At 39.4% G+C, this 22,382-nt stretch overlaps 1 protein-coding gene across 1 annotated transcript in view; it reads left to right on the top strand.

Moving 5' to 3' along the window:
• Positions 1 to 20,563: 20,563 nt before the first annotated feature.
• Positions 20,564 to 22,382, top strand: part of CAPZA2 (capping actin protein of muscle Z-line subunit alpha 2) — a 70,581-nt gene continuing 68,762 nt past the window's right edge. The window contains exon 1 of the mRNA XM_081147846.1: positions 20,564 to 20,822. Coding sequence (XP_081003972.1) covers positions 20,784 to 20,822 — 39 coding nt within the window. The 5' untranslated portion in view covers positions 20,564 to 20,783. The remainder of the gene's footprint in view (positions 20,823 to 22,382) is intronic.

Genomic DNA, 22,382 nt, shown 5'->3' with positions numbered 1-22,382 from the left:
GCTTAGGACTTTCCTAAGTCTCTCAAACAAGCAGCAGCTGGCCTTAAGATGCCCCATACTTCTCAATAAATGGCCCCAGGCCTTGCACTAGTGGCAGCCTGCATTGGTTCAAAGCTTGGCCTCTCCTGGACATCTCCAAGCCCAGTATAAGTAGCAGCCATCTATAGATTGCTGTGTAGCACATTCTGGGTGTCCCTGGCCAGGGCACAGGCAGAGGCTGACTTTGCACCTCCCAAGAGGCCCCAGAGAAAGTGCACCAGGTGGTCAGCATCAACCACACTGGATTACAACCCTACCACATCCACGAGTGACATATTCAAGGAGCAGACTTGGTGAACACTAAAGCTCTACTGAAGTAAATCCTGCTCCATACGGGTGTCTCCAGCACAGCAGCTCTTTGGCTGTAGATGCAGCTGGTCCTCACAGCCAACTGGCCTGGGAGTTAACTCCTCCCAGTGAAGCGAACAGCAACCAAGGCTCAACTACAACAGGACAGTGAACACAGCCCACAGTGGGGAGCACCTGAAGGTCCAGCTCAGGTGATTGGGGAGACTGAGCCACTGGACTCTACAGAGCACCTACTACACAACGTCATTCTACCAATTCCAAGAGAGAAATAACAGCTCTACCTAATACACAGAAACAAACAGCAGGAAGCAGCCAGAATGTGGAGGCAAAGAATCATGTCACAAAATCAAGAACAGAAGAAATCTCCAAAAAAAGAACTAAATGAAATGAAGCCAAGCAAGCTACTATATACAGAGTTCAAAATAATGGTTATAAGTATTCTCAAGGATCTTAGTAGGACCATTAAAGAAACTAGTGAGATCACCAATGATATAAAAAAGAACAATCATAAATGAAGGCTACAGTGACTAAATGGAAGAAAAATTTACAGAGAATCAATAGTAGAGTAGAGGATGCCAAGAATCAAATCAGCAATTACGAATATGAAGAAGCAAAAAACACCCAACCAGACAAGCAAAAAGAAAAAGGAATCCAGGAATATTCAGATAGTATAAAGAGTCTCTGGAACAACTTCAACTGGCCCAACATTCATATTATGGGGGTTCCAGAAGGAGAAGAAAGAGAGCAAGAAATTTAAAATCTATTTGGAAAACTAATGATAGAAAACTTTCCCTATCTGGGGAAAGAAATAGACTTGCAAGTCCAGGAAGCACAGAGAGTACCAAACAAGAGGAATCCAAAGAGGCCCACACCAAGACCCATCACAATTAAAATTCCAAAGATTAAAGACAAAGAAAGAAACTTAAAAGCATCAAGAGAAAAGCAGTTAGTTACCTACAAGGGACCACCCATATGACAGGCCTGATTTTTCAATTGAAATTTTGTAGGCCAGAAGGGACTGGAAAGAAATATTCAAAGTGATGAAAAGCAAGAACCTACAACCAAGAGTACTTTACCCAGCAAAGCTGTCATTAAGAACTGAAGATCAGATAAAGATCTTCACAGATAAGAAAAACCTAAAGGAGTTCATCACCACAAATCAGTATTACATGAAATGTTGAAAGGTCTTTATTTTATTTTTTATTTTTTTAAGTTTTATTTTTGTTTAAAATATTACAGATGTCCCTTTTAATCCCCAATGACCCATGCCCAAGCAACAGACTGTCATATCTCAGACAGAAGAGGAAGGGGGGATAGGGAGTGTGAAGAGATTAGCCATGTTATATGCATATATGCATAACCCATGGACACAGACAATAATGGGGTGAAGGCCTGGGGATGGGGTAGGAGCAAGGTGGAGGGGTTAATAAAGGGAAAAAATGGAACACCTGTAATACTTTCAACAATAAATGTAATTTTTTTTAGAAACTCAATTACAACAGGAAGGCCCACATAACATGCACAAGAGACATTATTAGAGCACCCAGATCTTGTGTTCAGGGAGACTGTGCCACTGGGTCCCACAGGTTACCTACTACAAAGGCCACCCTATCAAGAGTGGGAGTCATAGCAGATCTACATAATACATTAAAAAACAAAACAAAAAAAACAAATTGGCAGCCAAAATAGGGCCATAAAGAAACAAGTCCCAAATGAAAGAACAAGAGAATTCTCCAGAAGAAGAGTTAAGTGAAGTGGAGAAAGCAATTTATCGGATATAGAGTAATAATTATTAGGAGGCTCAACAGCATGAAAAAAATATGTAGAAAATATAAAAATAACCAGTCAAAAATAAAGAATGATAGAACAGTTATAAAGAATGCATGGGAAGGAATAAACAGCAGAATCGAAGAAGGATCTGAGCAATGAATGAGAAGACAGGTAGAAAAAAAATCACTCAATCAGAGAACAAAAAAGAAAAAAATATTAAAAAACAGTAAGACAGTTTAAGGCAGCTGTGGGATAACAAAAAATGTAACAATATCTACATCATATGCAATACAGAAGGAGAAGAAAGTGAGCGAGACATAGAGTACATATTCAAAGAAATAATGACAGAAAGTTTCCCTAATCTGGTCAAGGAAAAAGTCACACAAGCTCAGGAGGCACAAAAAGTCCCAAGCGAGGAGAACCCAAAGACACCCATGACCAGACACACCCTAATAATGCTAAAAAATAAGACAAAGAGAGACTCTTAAAGGCAGCAAGAGAAAAACAATTTATTACCTACAAAGGAGCACCCATAAGGATACCAGCTGATTTCTCATCAGAAACTCCACAAGCCAGAAGGGAAGTATTCAAGGTAACACAAAACAAGGATCTGAAACCAAGACTACTCTATCCAGCGGAGGCTATCATTAAAAATAGATGGTGACATGAAGAACTTCCCAAAAAAACAAACAAACAAAAGCCTAAAGGAGTTTATCATGACAAAATCAGCATTGCAAGAAATATTAAAGGGACTGCTGTAATATGAAAAAAGAAACAGAGAGGGAGAGAAACATAGACATTAAGAATTAAAATGGCATATAGTGCAGTGTAGGCCTGTGGGGGTAAGCTGGAGGGGGTCATTGGGGGGAAAAAAGAGGACAACTGTAATACTCTCAACAGTAAAGGTAAATTTTTAAAATGTATATTTTTATCTTTCTTAGAAATTTAGATTGCTCCATCTCAGAGAAGATCTTTCTCATGACAGATATGTGTATTTGATCTAACAAGTAGTGCTATAACCACAGAGCCAGCTCAGAATGATCCTGTCCTGTTTGATGAGGTGCTGAATTATTTTCCAGGGACAGCAGACCAGGACCAGGAATCATGCAGCTGAAGCATGGGCAGAGGAGAGAATTTTGGCCTCCAGCTGTACCTGGAACCAAACTCTCATCCCCTCTCACCCCCAGTGGAACCAAAAGACCAGTACATAACCAGAAATAGAACACCGGAACCTTTTCAGAAGCCAAGGGTCCATTTTCCAGAAAGATCTAATGTTAATGCCACTTTACCATAAATGGCCAACTTCCAAAATCCTCCAAAGACCTGCCCCACCAGCACTTCTGCATACATATTCATCTTAACCCCTTAAAAACCCTTCACCTAGTTCAGAAATTAAGATAGATTTGAGATACCATTAAGTCTCCTATCTTCTCAGTTGGCAACTTCTTGATCAATAAACATTTCCTTACTCCAAACTCTGACGTTTTGAGTTTTGGCTTTACAAAGCGTCAGGCACCCAGACTTTGGTAGGGTAACAGGCCCACTAGGGTTGATTATTTATTAGACATAGTAGATACAGTACATAGGGCCCATAATACTGTTAGAGCCCCATGGAAATGTTTTCATTTTTGTTTCTTTTAAAATCGGAAGAAAACATATATATTTTTTTTAAATATATTTTTATTGATTTCAGAGAGAAGAAGGGAGAGGGAGAGAAAGAGACAGAAACATCAATGATCAGAGAGTCATTGATAGGCTGCCTCCTGCACACCTCCAACTGGGGATCGAGCCCACAACCCAGGTATGTGCCCTGACTGGGAATCAAACCTGGAGCTCCTGTATCTTAGATCAATGCTCAACCACTGAGCCATGCCTGGCTGGGTGAAAAAATATTTTTTTATATAATAATGAATTCAGTCTGGATTATATTCATCTTTGTACCAAAACAAATGAAAAATGTAATAATTTATATTTTTATGGAGTAAGGAATCCATAAAGGCAACATGCCTATAGCCCCTTAATGCTATAACGCAGCCTGAAGCTTACAGCTCACAGGAGTGAGAGGCCACAAAGGGGGCTTGATGTACAGAGCCCTAGCCCAGTTCAGACACCACTTTAAGCATTAATCATGTCTTCAGCTTTCCCTTTTTGTCTTAATGAATCCCTTGCCCAGCATGTTAGAACTTTCCTATTCAAACTAGGGTGCAGATCAACAGGATGAGCATCATCGAAGCTTGTTAGAAATGTTAACTTTCAATCCCCATCCAAGACCTAATGAATCAGAATCTTGAGATTTTGAGTGATTTATAAGCATATTAAAATTTGTGAAGGGCTGGATGAGGCCAAATGATTTAGATGGGGAGAACTGAGACCTGCAGAGAGAAAAGGCTAACCCTGAGATAAGATCAGTGCCTGAGGGTAAGGGGCGATTTCTAAAAAGGATGGTAGCAGCACAGGTAGAGAGGTAATGCTAAAAGGGGGAGCCAGGAAGGAAGTGGGGATGGAATTGAAGGGAACCTGTCAGAGAGGCTTTGCCTTTATGGTGCTTTCCTCATTGAACTCTGTAAAAGGCTCTTAAACTGCCTGTATGTCAAGTCTGAACACCTGACCAGGCTGCACAATGGTGCTCCAAAGACTGAAGAAAGGGGACAGTAGAATCCACAGTTACTAGCATCACAGTCTCCTAAGCTCAGCCCAGGCAACAGCACTGCATCCCCTCAGAGCCTGTGTCCTTAGCTTCCAGGAGGTGGCCTGAGCAGCAGAGGGAGCCCTGGTGCACATTGGAACCAGAATCAAAGCAGATGAGGAGACACCAAAAAGCAGCTTCCTTTCAACCATCTTAATAAGGATGTAAGACCAAAATGTCTGCTTTCCCAACCTGTCCTAGATAAAACAGAGGCAGACTGTAGCTCTTAGGTAATGTTTCACTAAGTTTTTTTTCCAAAGAGATGGCTGAACAGGAACTCTAAATGTAAGGAATTCTCAAGTTCCTTCCAGCTGTAACAGCCTGTTTCAGGCCTACTCCTCCCCGGTTGGGGAAGGTTTAGGGTCATCGCTCACAGTCTTCCTCTCTCCAGCTTCTATGCAGTTGAGAAATGCACACAAAAAGCCTAAAGATGATAAAAGGACAATACCTACTTTATTACTAGTAGAGTTGGGAAAATAAAAACAAATTTCTACACTCTAGTAAAAGCCTGTCGTTTTTTTAAATTTATCTTTATTGTTGAAAGTATTACAGATGTCCTCATTTTTCCCCCATTGATCCCCTCCTCCCTGTACCACTACCCTCCAGGCCTTCAGTACACTATTGTCTGTGCCCAGGGGTTATGCATATATGCATATAAGTTATTAGGTTAATCCCTCACCATCCACCCACACACTCCTCCCTTCCCTCTGAGATTCATCAGTCTGTTCTATGCTTCTATGTCTCTGGATCTATTTTGTTCATTGGTTTATTTTGTTCATTAGATTCCACATATGAGTAAGATCATGTGATACTTATCTTTCTCTGACTAGCTTATTTTGCTTATCATAATACTCTCTTGCTCAAACCATGCTGTCTCAAGGGGAAGAGATCCTTTGTTTTTACAGCTGCATAGGATTCCATGGTGTAAATGTCCAAGCAGATGCTTGATATGATTTCAATCTTCTTGAATTTGTAGAGAGCTGTTTTGTGTCCTAACATACGGTCTATCTTTGAGAATGTCCCATGTGCACTTGAGAAGAATGTATATTCTGCAGCTTTGTGGTGAAATGTTCTGTAAACATCAATTAAATCCATCTGATCTCGTGTGTCATTTAGAGTCACTGTTTTCTTGTTGATTTTTCATCTGAAAGATCTATCCAGTAAAGTCAGTGGGGTGTTAAAGTTCCATACTATCTCTCCTTTAACGTCTTCCAGTTTTGTTTTGTTTTTCAGCCTGTGTAAGTCTTTCATTCTGAGGTGGGTCTCTTGTAGACAGCAAATATTTGGGTCATGTTTTCTTTTTTTTCCTTTTTTTTAAAAAATATATCTTTATTGATTTCAGAGAGAGGAAGGGAGAGGGAGAGAGAGATAGAAACATCAATGATGAGAGAGTCATTGATAGGCTGCTTCCTGCACACCCCCAACTGGGGATAGAGCCCACAACCAGGACATGTGCCCTGATCAGGAATCGAACCAGGATCTCCTGGATCCTAGGTCAATGCTCAACCACTAAGCCATGCCTGGCTGGGTGGGTCATGTTTTCTTAACCATTCAGCTACCCTATGTCTTTTTATTGGAGCACTTAATCCATTTGTATTTAAGGTTATTATTGATAGGTACTTATCTATTGCCTTTTTATTTTTTTTGCCTATGTTTCTCTTTCTATTTCAACTTCTTATTACAGCAGTCTCTTTAACATTTCTTGCAGTGCTGGTTTGGTGGTGATAAACTCTCATAGCTGTTTTTTGTCTTTATTTCACCAACTATTTTGAATGATTGCCTTGCTGGATAGAGTAGTTTTGGTTTCAGATCCTTGCTTTTCATTACCTTGAATATGTCATGTCATTCCTTTCTGGCCTGTAGAGTTTCTGAAGAGAAATCAGCTGACAACCTTATGGGAGCGCCTTTGTAGGTAACAGATTGCTTTTCTCTAGCTGCCTTTAAAATTCTCTGTCTTGAATTTTTGGCATTTTAATTATGATTAAATAATTAAAGCATCTTCTTGGACATTTACACCATGGAATACTATGCAGCTGTAAAAAAACAAGAATCTCTTCCCTTTTGAGACAGCATGGTGGGAGCTGTAGAGTATTATGGTAAGCAAAATAAGCCAGTCAGAGAAAGATAAGTATCACATGATTTTAATATGTCTGGGTGTGGGCATTTTGGGGTTCTTCTTGCTTGGGGTTCTCTGTGCCTCCTGATCTTGTGTAACTTTTTCTTTCACCAGTTTAGGGAAGTTTTCTGCCATTATTTCTTCAAACAGGTTCTCTAACCCTTGCTTACTTTTGACCTCTCCTGGCACTCCTATAATGCAAATATTGTTATGTTTCATGTTGTCCCACAGCTGCCTTAAACTGTCCTCCTGTTATTTAATTGTTTTTTGTTCTCTGATTGAGTGATTTTCTCTACCCTCCAAATTCACTGATCCAATCCTCGGCTTTCCCTAATCTTCTGTTTAATCTTCTCAATGTATTCTGTATTTCTCCTATGTCATTCTTAATTTCATTCATAGTTTCCATATCTTTTTTCATGCTGTTGAGCATTCTGATGATCAGTATTCTGAACTCTATAGCTGATAAATTGCTTATCTCCATTTCATTTAGCTCTTCTTCTGGAGAATTCTTTTGTTCTTTCATTTGGAGCTTGTTTTTTTCGTCTCCATTTTTGGCTGCCTATTTGGGTTTGTTTCTATGTATTAGGTAGATCTTCTAGGACTCCCAGTCTTTTTGGATGGTCCCTGGTGCACACCAATGTCAGACGCTGTTTGTGACTGGTCTTGAGTACTCTGTCTGGAGCCTTCAGCAAGCCACACACTGTGGCACCCTCTGCTGAGATTCAGTGCATTTGGAAAGGACCAAGATGTACACCAAAGTCTGCTTTTCCAAGTCCTGGGTCCAGAGGCAGATCAGGCAAAGACTGAAAGCATCCAGAGAACCACCTTTGCTTGCAGGCTGATTGATATTCCCAGTCTCTTACTGAGCCTTAAGCTGTAGACCACAGCAATGCATAAACTCCACAGTGTAGGCCAAGAGGTTTTCTAATAGAGTGGGGCAATTACTTCCCCCTCCCAGGCCAAAGCTGCCTGGATGGTAAAGGTCTGCCTCAGAAAGATGTCCTCTGCCTTAGGGGGGAATTACTCAGCACAGGAATCCAGATGGGTGCCCTCTGAGCTCTGTCTCTAGATACTGGAACCTTGGACTCTCCTCACAGAGCTCTCGTCCACTCTGCCTTCCTTCTGTCAGAGCCCAAGGTGAGTAGCTGTACATGAAACTTTGTGTGTTAGCCCTTTAAGAATGTGCCTGCATTTCCAGCCATCTCTCCTTAGCACACAGAAACCCCCTTGCTTTTCACAGCCAGGTGTTATGTGGGCACCTTTCTCAGTTCTGGTGCTCTGTGCTGGGAAGCCCAGCTTAGGATTTAGACCCCAGAGTTCTCAGCGGGAACCCCCCACAGCTGAGATATCCTTCAGGACCTTCAGCTGCTGCCTGTGGGAGCCCAGCCAGCCCTCTCACATCTCCACACTTCCTCCCAGTCTCTATGCAGTCTTTCCTTTATGTCCTTGGTTATGGGGGTGCTTTCCAGCTAATCTTCAGTTGATTATTCAGGATGGTTTTTCTATATTTTAGTTGAATTCCAGTTTGGTCTTAGGGGAGTGTCAGTGTAGCTTCCACTTAATCCGCCACCATCTTGGAATTTTTTCTTCAAATTTGGTTATTTTCTCTTGTTAATCTGTCTCATGTATATTTGATCATTAGACCAGCCAAAAGAACCTTGAGGGTAGAGAAAAATGTCTTCCACCTCCATAGTTCTTTGGTATAAATTTTAAAGTCCTTCTCAAATTCTGTATATATGAGTGTGCACATGTGTACATGTATACAAATATACGTACACTTCCACAGAAACTTGAGATTTTTTAGCAAAATAACATTGAATCTATTATCAGATTAATATTTTGTTCTTGAGGAAGATTTCCATTTTCTGAATTTAAAACTGTTATTGGACTGATGAAGAGGAGATGTCGAGACCTCAGTTCTTGTCTCTGAAGGGAAGATTTCAATCAAGAGACAAAGTGTAGAAAAGAAAGCAATAATTTATTGACCACAGCAAAAAATATACTTAGGACAATGAAACAAGGAAGGGCATAGAAAAAGCTACAGGCGAGTCTAGGCTGGGCTGCTTTGGCTCACTGGGAAGTCAGAGAAAAAGTGGTCTTGGAAACAGGTTCAGGGGGTTAGCCTGGATGGAGCTGCCACTACCCAATGCTCCCCTGGTTTCAAGTGTCATGGGGTCCCTTAGAGGTTAGGGAATATGTGCCTGTGGGCAGGGGGATAAGAAATGGAAGGGAAACTCCCTGGAGGGAGAGCACCAAGAGTTGTTTTAAATTCAAATGAATTTAATACTTCAATTAAAAGACACAATGGCTGAAGGGATAACAAAACAATACCCTTACATAATTCTGTCTACAACTGACTCATTTCAGATCAAAAGACACACAGAGACTTAAAGTAAAGAGATGGAAAAAGATATTTAAGGAATATGGAAACAAACAACAAAGCTAGAGTAGCAATACTTATACTGGACAAAATAGACTTTAAAACAAGATTTTAAGAAGTACCCAGTAATTCCAATTCTGGGTATCTATCCAAAGAAACCAAAAACACTAAATCAAAATGACTTATACATCCATATACTCATTGCAGTATTATTTACAGTAACCAAGATATGACGCAGATGGAAACCAAATGAAATGGGGTGCATTACAGAAGTGGAACTTTGAGCTTAGGAAACCAGAATCATTTATAATGGACAGTAAGCAAGCCTATGCTTTGCTCTGGAGGGAGACACTATCTTCCAAGGTTGTTTGCTATGAAAACTCTCTTTTACTTTTTTAAAAATTAAATCTATTCAGGTGACATTGGTTAATAAAATTATATACATTTCAAGTGTACAATTCTATGATGCATCATGGGTATACTGCATTGTGTGCCTACCACCCAAAGTCAAATCTCCTTCTGTCACCATACACTTGACCCCCCTTTACCCTTCACTACCTCCCCCCGCCTCCCTTTCCTTCCAGTAACCACCATATTGTTGTTTGTGTCCATGAGTTTTTGTTTGTTTGTTTGTCTTGTTTCTTCATTTGTTGCTTCCACTCACATATGAGTAAGATCATATAGTTCTTGACCTTTTCTGTCTGACTTATTTTGCCTCGCACGATATTCTCAAGATCCATCCATGTTGTCACAAATGGTAGTATTTAATTTTTCTTATGGTTGAGTAGTATTCCATTGTATATATGTACCACATCTTCTTTAGCCAATGAAGTTATAATCAAAACAGCACTGTATTGGCAGAAAAACAGACACAGAGATCAATGGAACAGAATTGAGACACCAGAAATAAACCCACATGTATATGGGCAAATGATGTTTAACAAAGGAGCCAAAACATATAATGGAGAAAGGAAAGCCTCTTCAATAAATGGTGTTGAGGCCTGGCCCGGCGTGGCTCAGCGGTTGAGTGTCGACCTAGGATCCAGGCGATCGGGGTTCGATTCCCAGTCAGGGCACATGTCTGGGTTGCAGGCTGCAGCTGATCAATGACTCTCATCATTGATACTTCTATCTCTCTCTCCCTCTCCTTTCCTCTCTCTGAAATCAATAAAGATATATTTAAAAAAATAAAAATAAATTAAAAAAATAAATGGTGCTGGGAAAATTGCAAAGCCACATGCAAAAGAATGAAACTAGACTACTCTTTGTCCCCATATACAAAAATTAACTCAAAATAGATCAAAGACCTAAATACAAGACCTAAAACATTATAGTACATAGAAGAAAACATAGACACTAAACTCATAGACCTTAGTCTTAGAGAGGATTTTATGAATTTGACCCCAAAGATAAGGGAAGTAAAGGCAAAAATAAACGAATGGGACTATATCACACTAAAATGTTTCTGCACAGTGAAAGAAACAATGAACAAAACAAATGGAAAAATATATCTGCAAACAACAGTTCCAACAAGGGGTTAATATACAAATATACACACACACACACACACACACACACACATATATATATAACCTCATGCAACTCAACACCAAACAAACAATCCAATTGAAAAATGGACTGAGGACCTGAACAGACACTCCTTCCAAGAAGACATGCAAATGGCCAACAGATATATGAAAGGAGGCTCAACCTCACTAGCTATTAAGGAAATGAAAATCAAAACTATAATGAGATACCACCTCACACCTGTTAGAATGGCTATTATTAACAAGAAAAGCAATAACAGTGTTGGAGAGGTTGTATAGAAAAGGGAACCCTCATTCACTGCTGGTGGGAATGTAGAATGGTACAGCCACTATGGAAAACAGTATGGTGGTTCCTCAAAAAATTAGGAATAGAGTTACCACATGATGCAGCAAACCCTCTTCTGGATACCTACCCCAAAAATTTGAAAACATTCATTCTCAAAGATATATGTACCTCCTATGCAGCATTATTCATAGTGGCCAAGACATGGAAACCAAAGTATTTTCAATAGATGCAAACTCTCTTTTAAAAGATAGTCCAGAACAAAGGGCAGTCAGCTTGTAAGATGTGCAGGAATGTGAAAGACCCATTGAGAATTATCTCCCACTTGTACACTCAAATCACCCTATACATTCTCTTCCTTATACTTATCACAATCGTAATTACATTGTTATTTGAGCGATTATTTGTTTACTATATGTTTCTCCTTCAAATAATAAGCTCTATGAAGGCAGGGACCATGTCTGTTTTATTAATTGCTGCATCTTTAATGACTAGTAGAATGCTGATACATAATAGAAGCACAAAAAATGTTTTTGGAGGACTGCTCATGGATTATTAGACTTGAGTACATTAGAGACACAATGAGAAGAAATATGAATGACAGGTTACTGATGTCACAAGGTATAAAGTACTTTAATGATATTGCTTTACATTCATTTAGCACTTTTTATTTTACAAAGCACCTTTCATACATTATTTTATTCAAGCTTCAAAATACATTTTTGAATTAGATGGAAATGCTAAGAGATTTGTCCAAGATCACTGGAATTTTTACATGAAGAGAGAAAAAAAAAAAGAGGGCTGAAATTTGTGTATTCTAAGCCAATACTCTTTCCTGTATTTCAGAAGGCCTTTTTATCCATTACAATTACAAGGTAGGATAATGTCAAAACAAACAGGTAAATATCTTTGTAATGTTTCACTTAAATAAAAAGTTAAACATTCATGGAAATATTTTATATATTTATTATAGTTATCAGAGTGAAGATGAATGAATAGAATTCAATTTCCATCAGACTGCGAATTATGAATAACAATGCTTTATATATTTATAAAGTGTGCAACATTTATACTTCATTTTATTCTCACAAAACACATAGGATAAATATTACCATTGTTTCCCTTTTAATGGATAATGAAATTGAGGTTCAGAATAATTACACTAATTATCAGAAATCATACAGCTAATTCTCCCATAAGCTAAAAATATAGAAATATTAAACTGAAAATATGATGCTTTCTTATGAAAAGAAATTACTCTCCCAAGATGTAGACGTCCCTTTCTTCAATACCATTAAAAACAGTCTATTGTAATATGTTCTGCTATATACTTTTGTCCCTTACTTTGTCTTAGTATGTCAAATATTGTGAAATTAGGAAAGTTTTTCCTAAAATAAGCCAACTTATCCAAGAAGCTGTTAGTATATGAACTCATAGAAACCACCACATGTATATTTATCTTTAGAATCTAGATTTTCTAGAAAAAGAATGAGGCAAAAGAAAAAAGAAAAATAATAAAACAATCAAAAAGAATCTATATTTTCTTTGGAAGTATTAAGATTTAAAATAAATATTAATAATTTAACATTGTAATATGCTCTAAATTTACACTTCAGTTGTGAGGTAGGCAGCATAGCAGATTAAGAAACACATAAGAGAAATACAATATAAGTCTATATTTCCTCCTTTCATTCATGGTTTCAATACGACTTATATCTGTTAAAATAAAAATAAATAGAAATCAACCTTGAAAATTCCCTGAGCAGACAAAAGTAGTTTAGCCATATAAGCAAAGCTTAATTTAGCTTATTTTGCAAAGCTAAATTGACTTGGGTCATTTCTCGCTTATGCCTCTGGAAATCATAAGCAAAACTTGAAATTTTCCCCCGAATTGATATCATTTAAGAAAATTCTAATATAACCAATCACTGTGAAGAATAAACAATTATCACTTTCTCACTATATAAGCTATAACAATATACCCCTGAATTTCATTCCATGTTTTGGTCTGAGTGCTCCCGGTTTGCAAACACTTTTTGATACGTGCACAATAAACTTTTACTAATTACTACTTCACTAATTCATTAGTTTTACTTCTATTTTTTCTGATCTTTTGATATATCCCATCTCATATGTATAAAGAAAACATTTCTCATTTGTGCCATTTATTTTGCTCTTAATCACGTGTTGCTCTGTAAGGGTATCTTTCTATAAATTGAAGTCTATCCTTTCACAACCAGAATGTATGTTACTTTAGGACATGGATCATATCCTGTAGTCTAAAACTCTCTCTCCTCCATCTCTCTGTTTTGCAGTGGCAGGCTCAATTTCGGTGAGTTCCTGACTTCGCTCTCTCTAATCCTCTCCACATTTAAAATCATGGGCAAAATTCGCCCTTCTCTATTCCCAGGGGTAATCTTACTGAGGCAAGAGTAGATCAACATCCTTCCAAATCAATATTTTGGGGCTTATCCTCAAGGCTAATTCAACCTTGATGAGGTTCTCCAAGTTTAATAACTGGCCTCCCACACTGATCTGGAGCACCAAAGCACCATCATGTGCAAGACCTACCTTCTATTCTATCCCTGTTCCCAGAAAAGGGGGGAAAGACAAGTTGAGATTGGCCTCCTTGTGGGGGGCGGAGAGGGGGAAATCTGGAATGTAAATTACATCTTAAAATTTTTCTGACCTGAGGTTAGGGAGCTGGGTTTTTATACCCCATCATCTGGCAGCCATTGGTTAAGAGCAGCTCCACAAAACCTGAACTCCTAGCTCTGTGCTTGCTGGCACAAAAGCAGTCCTTCAAAGAATAAGTGGCAGTTCTGTGAAGTGGAGGTGAAAAGCACTAAAGCACAGAAATAGACAAGTGATACAAGGGAATCTGGTCAGAGCACTTACAATGTCTGCTATAGCACCTGAGAAAACTGAAGAAAATTGTGTGCCTCACGACACATCCTGGTACAGTAGCTGGAGGTCGTCCAGCCCCTACCTGCAATGGATACAGCTAAAGTCACAAGAAGAAGATGAGGTGACATGAGCACTGCACCATATGATCCATAGGGGAACATTAGGAAAGATGTTAGAGTCACAACATTGGGAGAGATCTAATGAGATATGGAGCAGCAGGCGTGGTATAGGCCATTATCAAAAGATAAAGGAAGAAGGCAGTGTAAACATCTCTACACATGAATCACTGTGGTATCCCAAAGAACCAAGAGGAAGGAATTTGGGCAGGTACTCCTGCAATTTGCTGAATTAGACTTGGGTTAGAGAAACAAAATTTTATCGTAGGTTGACGTGGCTCGGGGAAACACAAATGACAAATTTCTTTTCATGCTATACTGCTATTCTTCTATTACTGAGTCCAAGTAAGGGTTAAAAATATTATCAGACATTAAGGGTAAAGAATTAAAGATACTGAATTTATCTTTTTACTTACTACTAGCAAATCTGTTTGTTGCGTTGCTTCATCTTTCCAGGCCAAGAGTCGGACTTGAGTTTTCATTCATGCCCCATAATTAAGTTGCCATTAAGGAGATTTTAAAAAATGAGAAGTTAATGTTCTCTATTCATGTTGTTTTCAAGATTGTGCAAAGAAATCACACTCATTAATTCATTCTACAAATACTTTTTGAATAAGGTACCATATTAAGTGGGTAAAAAAGAAAAAACAAAGAGTTTTGTGTTGGGAAAGAACTAACATGGATGGGAATGATTAAAACCAGATTCATGTTAGTGGTTAGCCATGGAAAGAAGAAAAGGGGATGGTATCTAGAAAGGGGTAAACCAAGCTCATATATATATCTGACATATTGTGTATTAATAGTTCAAATAAGTTAATGGAAATAAGTAGAGGCTTTAGACTTTCCTTGCCTCAGCCTAAAGGAGCACCTAGGACACTCCCCATGACTTGTACTTCATTTGGGACATGTTGTGACAATGCTGAAGCATCGAACTTACACTGGCAGAGCAGGAAATCAATTAGAGAGAGATGTAAATCGTGACTGAATGTGGAGTAGAAAAGAATAGTAGTATTTGTATGACTTGGGTTTTTCTGGGGAAAGGGTTTTCTCTCCTATTCTGGAGACCCAGAGCCACATTTTAGGGCAATCTCTAAACTCCATATGGTGGACAGCTCAATTTTTCAGTTCCCATTTAAGGACGTGAAATGAAAGACTCCTTCAATCAGTATGCTTTTGAATAATACTTTTTAAAGAACTTATGAGCCAGACTCTATATTTGTCAGACAGCTAACTAAGACATAATCTATATCCTCAAGGAGTAGATTAGTATTATAATATGATGATTATAGCTAACATTTATTGAGATCTTGGCTGAGATCTGTGCCTGGTGCTTAACACTTTATCTGCAGTATCTCATTAAATCTTCACAACAAGAGGGAGGTACCATTATTACTCCCAATGTATAGATGAAAAAACTGAAGGTTCCAGAGCAAGCTGTCCAAGTTACTGGAGCTGAAATCAAGATCAGAACCCAGGATTCACTGATTACAAAATCTGTACACCTCAGTACTATAGTATGTGGCAAAAACCCATGGAAAACTTTCTGTGGGAATCTAGTAGAAGAAATTACAAGCGTTAGCCAGAGAATTCAATGCAGATTTCATAAAAAATAAATAACTGAGCTGAATTTTAAAGGACAGATAAGTAACAAAAAATGTTTCAGATAGAGCTTCAACAGAGACATGAGAAAGTGTGATGCATAAGTAAGTAGCTTTGAGTGTTTCAAATGTTGTGTGCATTTGGAGCTGTGGCAGAGGTGGATTTGGTGAGATTGGTAAGAACCAAATTATGAAGGATAGCATATTCAGGAGGGAGAAGGAACTGAAAAATGAGCTTCTTAAATAATTCCTTGGTAACTCCAGAGAGATCTATGTCAGGCTTCTCCAGGGGTGCCACTTGTGTGGGCCTTTTCAAATCTACTGAGGAAATGGACTACTTGTAGGACACACTTAACTACAAGTAACCAATAATTTAGACAATTATTTGATTTAAAAAAATTACTTTAGCCTGGCTGAGCGTGGCTCAGCAGTTGAGCGCTGACCTAGGATCCAGGCGATCCGGGTTCGATTCCCTGTCAGGGCACATGCCTGGGTTGTGGGCTCGATCCTCAGTCAGGGGCGTGCAGGAGGCAGCCAATCAATGACTCTCTCATCATTGATGTTTCTCTCTCTCTCCCTTCCTTTCTCTAAAATCAATAAAGATCTTTTTTAAAAAAAAGACAATAACTTAAAAAATATACATGATTTTAGACACTTTTCTACTGCCGTAAAGAACATTACTTGAGACCAGTTATGTTCAGTATAGTTTAAAAGACACACTTTTAAACTATAGGTACTAGTTTTCCAGTACAGAGATTAAATAATATGGTAGTATTATGAAGTCTATATTTAGTACAACCATTTAGTGGTCAATCAGTAACACTGAATATTTAGCATCTCATTATACATTATGCTGTTGAGATATATACATATATATGTTATATTACATGTATGTATATGTGTATATATAATATATCATACAAAAGATTGAACATGAACCTGACCATCAGGACACTTGGGTTCTAAAATAATATCAGCTAGATGTGTAATTTTTATCAAGTCATTTAATTTATCTAAAGCTCAACTTACCTGTAAAAGAAGTGCCTTGCACTAGATAGACTCTATGATTGTGATTCTCCAAAATTCTATGAACTTGGCAAGCTTAAAATCTAATTGAGGATATACAGCACAACCACAGGAAAATAGATTTTAAAGTATGCAAGTAACTAACATATAAAAGGAAAACCTTTTAGAAATCAGGTTCTGGTGTAGTTAATTGGGAAGGCCAAGATTACACTACTAATAAGCAGAAGGAAGGTGAATTTAGAAATTAAATGAGAAAGGGATAGAAATCCTCACATAGTAGGTAGAATTGTGTGTGGTAGGAATATCTTGTTTCATAATCATAAAATAACTGATTATCAAGATTATCAATACCATATTTCTACTTGCATTCACATAATGATCATTACATAGTTATACCTATTTTGTGTGACACCTTATAATCTTCTCAGAATTCCTAGTTACATGAATTCTATAATTCTGTGTAACTGTATTGTTACCAAACTCAAGGGGTTCACTGCTTGGGGTGCTCTATTCAAGAACCAGATGTGATTGTGGCAAGGTAGTTTTAAACTTGTAGCAAGTAAAGGAGACAGGAGATTCATGCCCAAAGCTCTGTTTCCCTGAAGGAAGGCTTAGCCATTGCTTATATACATTACTTTGTTGATTTCTTCTTTGCAGTTGGCTATGTTTATCCCTTCAGGTTCCTGTCAGGTTCATCCTGTTAACAGCTACATCTGCAAAATACTGTGCTACATTTTTACATTTAGCAAGAAAAACATTTAGTAATATCATTTAGAACTGCCCAGACCTTGCGACCTTCCTCTTATCTAACAATATCAAGAGAGTAGTAATGGGAAAATTTTGAAAGGATTATCAGAAATTATACATAATTGCTGGTTGTATCACTATGGGAAACCACATGTAAAGTATCAGCAAGGTAACGATTATAAACAAAATCTGACTCAAATTATTGCAAAACATCATCAGATTTGGGTGAGGTTTCTAGAGGAAGAGGGTAGCCAATTAGTCAAGCAACAACATTTACTGAGTACCTATTGTATACAAATTATTGATATTAGGTATTGCTGAGGAAACAGAAACCAAAAAGCAGAAGAAAAAAAGAAGAAAAGAAGTACTGTTGATGCAGCATGTGGTGGTGAGTAGAATTGATGGCTTTGTTTGGCGGAGAGTGCCTAGAATTTAGAGAGAAACAAAGATCTCAAAGTGGAAAGAACATAGGATATAGAATTAGATGCCTGGGTTCCAATTCCAATTCGGTCACTTTGGAGCTATGCAACCTTGGACAAAGATTTAGTCTTAGTTTTGTCTCCTGTAAAATGGGTATAATAATGTTGATAAATACTTCATGAGGCTGCAGTGAGAACAATGAGGCAATGATCTGTAAACTGTAAGAGTGGAGTGGAGCCTTAACAGGAGCCATCCTGGCAGCAAGAAGTCTTTAGTTTGCTGAAGACCCGTCCCATTTGCCTTCAGCTCAGTTATCCTCACCTTTTGGAGTCTGTCGACAATATCAGCAGGATTTCTTTAAGAGAATGAGTTGTAGTTCAAGAAAGGATCTCAGAACATCAAGTTGCAGTCTGTTTTAAAAACTATAGATGGGACAACTTTGGCCAAATAGGCTACTGAAGAGACATTTGGCACTTTTTTCTATCTGAAGGAAGATGGAGGGGGGTGTCTGTTAAAAGATAATGCATTTATTTATTCACACAAGGATTGCATTTGCCATAAAAGTAAATGTCTAGTATCTAGAAAAGAAAATATACTCAGTGCTTAGAAGATTAAGGACCAAAGGGTAAACAGCAGTGAAACTTAGCCATCATCTTCTTGAGGACTTCTGCCTGAACTTGCCCCTTCTTTTAGGATAAATTGTAGCGTTCTACTTTTCATTTTTGAATACTTCAGACAATGCAGAGTACATTGAAAATCACGTGCTTTGTAGTTAGGCCCTCCTCTCACTTGAAGTGAATTGTGTGCAGAGTCGGCACAATTGAATTGTGAATTGTGAATTGTGGATACTTCCACACTAGCTACTTTATGAATTGAAGGCTAAGGTAAAATATTTTCCTTTATTTGAAAAGGAAAATATACTATTTCTTGGTTTTAAGAATGTCGTATTCAAAACTGTCTACCTTTGAGGCTTCTGAAACCTCTCCAGAAACAACTTCCTTCCAACACCTAGTCCTGTGTGAGGAAATTTCATGGAGGGCCTAGTCACACTGGAAGTTTGGTGTTTATTGTTGCTTGAAAATAAAATAGGTGCTGTTTTTAATATGGGGGTGGGATAGGACACCTGCTTTTTCCAGTATGTATTGACAAGCTTTCCCGTCTTGTTCTCTTCTCAAATGGACTATGAGCTCTTCAACAGCATGTGTTCACCTTCCACCCGAAAGAAACAATGATTCACACTTTATGAACATCCAGCACATTACTTAATAATAGTGCATATGAAGTTATTTGAACTCTCTATGATACTCTCACGTGTCATTTACATGCAGCTGTCAGATTAATTTTGTAGATATATTTCTGATGATGGCATACCACTGCTCAAAAATTGTCAATTTTCTACTAGATATATATTTTTAAATATATATCTTCATCGACATATAATATTAATTTTAGTGTACAACTTGCTACTCAAAGTGTGGTGTCCAGACCAATAGCATTGGCATCACCTAGGAGTGTGTTGTAAATGCAGATTCTCCCGCTCCGTTCTAGACCTACTGAATCAGCAAGATTCCTAGCCAAGTCATACATACAGTTTAGACTACCTCAACAGCAAACTTGCCAAACTTGAAGCTTCAGAAATAGGGTTGCCAGATTTAGCAAATAAAAATAGTAGATGCCCACTAAAATTGGAAAACGATGGATATATAAATATATCTCAAATGCTTCGTGGGACATAATTATACTTAAAATATATATTCATTGTTTTATCTGATATTCAGATTTTACTAGGCTCTCTGTATTTAATCTGGCAACCCTATTAAGAAGAATAGTATCCACATCTAACATAACTTTGTATTCCCCTGCAATAGTACAGTGCCTTCTCCTACTGTTCAATGTATGGTTGAAAACAGTTTTTTCTGGTTTTTGTTTAACATTGTATATCCCCAGAGGCTAATACATTATCTGGCATACAATAAAGGACCAATAAATATTTCTTTAATGATAGGGAGGATAACTGGTAATGGAAAAAAAATTAAAGAAAATAAAGAAAAATATATTTCTTTAATGAGTAAATGAATGTATCTAGAGCAATCTTCCATGGATGGGCTTTTGTGTGCGTATTTTAATGAAAGATTAATATTTTTCTAGTAATTAAAAAAAAAATGTTTAGCCCGGCCAGTGTGGCTCAGTGGTTGAGCATCAGCCCATGCCCCTAAAGGTCAGAGGTTCGATTTCCAGTGGGAGCACATACGCTGTTGCGGGCCGGATTCCCAACTGGGGTCGTGCAGGAAGCAGCCAATGGATGTTGATGTTTCTCATCAATGTTTCTTTCTAAAATCTAAAATCAATAAAAATATTTTTTAAAAAAACACCAATGTTTAAAAGCTTCTACTCGTACAGTTTTTCACATTCTAGCTGGCAGAGTTCTGGACTCAATGAGAACATAATGAAAAGGGTTCAGAATGTGCTTGTGGCAGACCGGGTCCATATGGTTAACGGCGGGAACCGATCCCACACTCGGATGCGGACAAGCCCGCAGCAGGAGGCCGTTGGCGATTCCTCCCCCTCTCGGGCCCGGAGGCCCCGCGCACGCGCACAGCCACGAGCGGCCTCCGGGGCCTCTGGGAGGGAGGCGGGGCTCCCGGGCGCGCGCACCGCGGCCTCGGCCGCTGGCCCCTCCCTTGGCGGAGGCGCGCGGCGCGGAGGACCGCACGGAGAAGGGGAAGTCAGGTGGCCGCTGCCGCTGCCGCTGCCGTCGCCGCCGCCGCCGCCGCCGCCGCTTCTCCTGCCTCTGCCGCCTCTGGCGCCTCTGCCGCCTCTGTTTGTAGCCAGAAGGAAAATGGCGGATCTGGAGGAGCAGTTGTCTGATGAGGAGAAGGTAAGAGCTGTGGGGGCGGCGAAGCCCATCGGACCGCGAGCCAGCCGAGCCGCGGCATACCAGCCTGGAGTCTGGCCGCCGGGGAAGGGCATTGGTCTGTGCCCTCTGTTGTCCTTCCTCCCCCTCTCCTCTCTGCCCCCAAGTGCCTGCCCCTGTCAGTCACCCGAGGCCCTTGTTGGGGGCAGGTCTCTGCCTGGCTCGTTCCATCCGCTCCTTGTAGGGCGTGTGCTCTGAAAATAGGAAGCGGGAGGGGAGCGGCGCGGCGGGCGGGGGCGCGGCGGGCGGCGGCGCCGGGGACCCTCTCGCTCCGCCTGGGCCGCGGGCCCCCGCGTCGGGTGGGGACTGCAGTGGGGTCTGAGTCCCGGCCTGCGGGCGGCCCAAGGGCAATGCCTAGCCGGACGGCCTGGCCGGAGTGTAGCCGGGGTGAGAGTTAAGGGAAAAATGGTTTAGGAAGCAGACATTCACTTCTCCGTTCTAACCTTACCTCCCAGAAGCAAAATGCTTCCTTTCTTTCTACTCTACGCGTTTTTTCCTGTCCCGGTGGAAGCCTCTCTCGTCATCCTGCCACCCCCCATTTTTTTTTTTTCGTCTTTAGCTGTAGGCTTTGTAGCTCCCGTCTTCAGCGGGAGTTGCTCACAAGAAATAAGACTCTACCCAGTGGTGGTTTCCTGCCCAGGTAAGGCAGCGGCCCCGCTGGGCGCTGATTTGGTAGCACCCCATCGTCCTGCCAGGAATTTTTCCAAAGAGGGGAGATTGTGCAACTCCTTTTACTGTATCTTAAATGCTGTGACAGCATTGGAACCAGATGAACGACTTAAGTTCTCAGGCATTTAAAATAAATCTGCTCATTGAACTAGTTCTCTCTTATTCGACGTTTCCTTTGACTACTGTGAGGCCCCGTTCCCCAGCGTCTGGGTAACTCCACTAATTTTGAGTTGTATCCTGCAAAGGACCTTGATGTTTCTCAGACTCAGAAGTAACTGACAAGATGATTTCAGTTTTCGAAGTGCCCACTTTTAATTTAACAGTCTTTATTTTTTTGAGTTCCAAAGTAGTACAGCCATGTAGGAATTAGGAAACACCAACTTATCATGGTGTTGTTGTATTGTTTAACACATTTAAAAGTTTTAAGAAGTCCTAACCTAAGCCTAAGGATACTTTCATTTGAAACGCTCCGCTCCAAGTGTTCTTATATCTTGTGTTCTTGTACCAAAATGTAATGTTCAGTCTCGTTCCTCATGTCAATGTTCAGATCAGCCTCATCTTCAATTTTGGAAATCTTTTTTCCCTCTGTGCTTTTTGGTTTAAGTGATAAACAACAAAATGGGGACAGCAACAAGATTCTCCATAACACAGAGACCTAGTAGGCAGATAGATTCCTTTATACACAAAGTTGCTGTGCAGTTTTCACATATGTAATACTGGTGAGTAACTATAAGCTGGTAACTGAAAATGTGTGCTGGTACACACGCACACTTAAAATTAGTGCTGAAAAGTTTGTTGAAGAGATTATCATGTTTTAGTAGTTCAAGTGGCAAGAAATCTAGCTGAGGAGAGTAC

Source organism: Miniopterus schreibersii (assembly GCF_964146895.1).
Source record: "Miniopterus schreibersii genome assembly, chromosome: 9".
Lineage (NCBI taxonomy): Eukaryota > Metazoa > Chordata > Mammalia > Chiroptera > Miniopteridae > Miniopterus > Miniopterus schreibersii.
The sequence above is the reverse complement of the archived record's forward strand: the minus strand, read 5'-3'. Positions and strand labels throughout refer to the sequence as shown.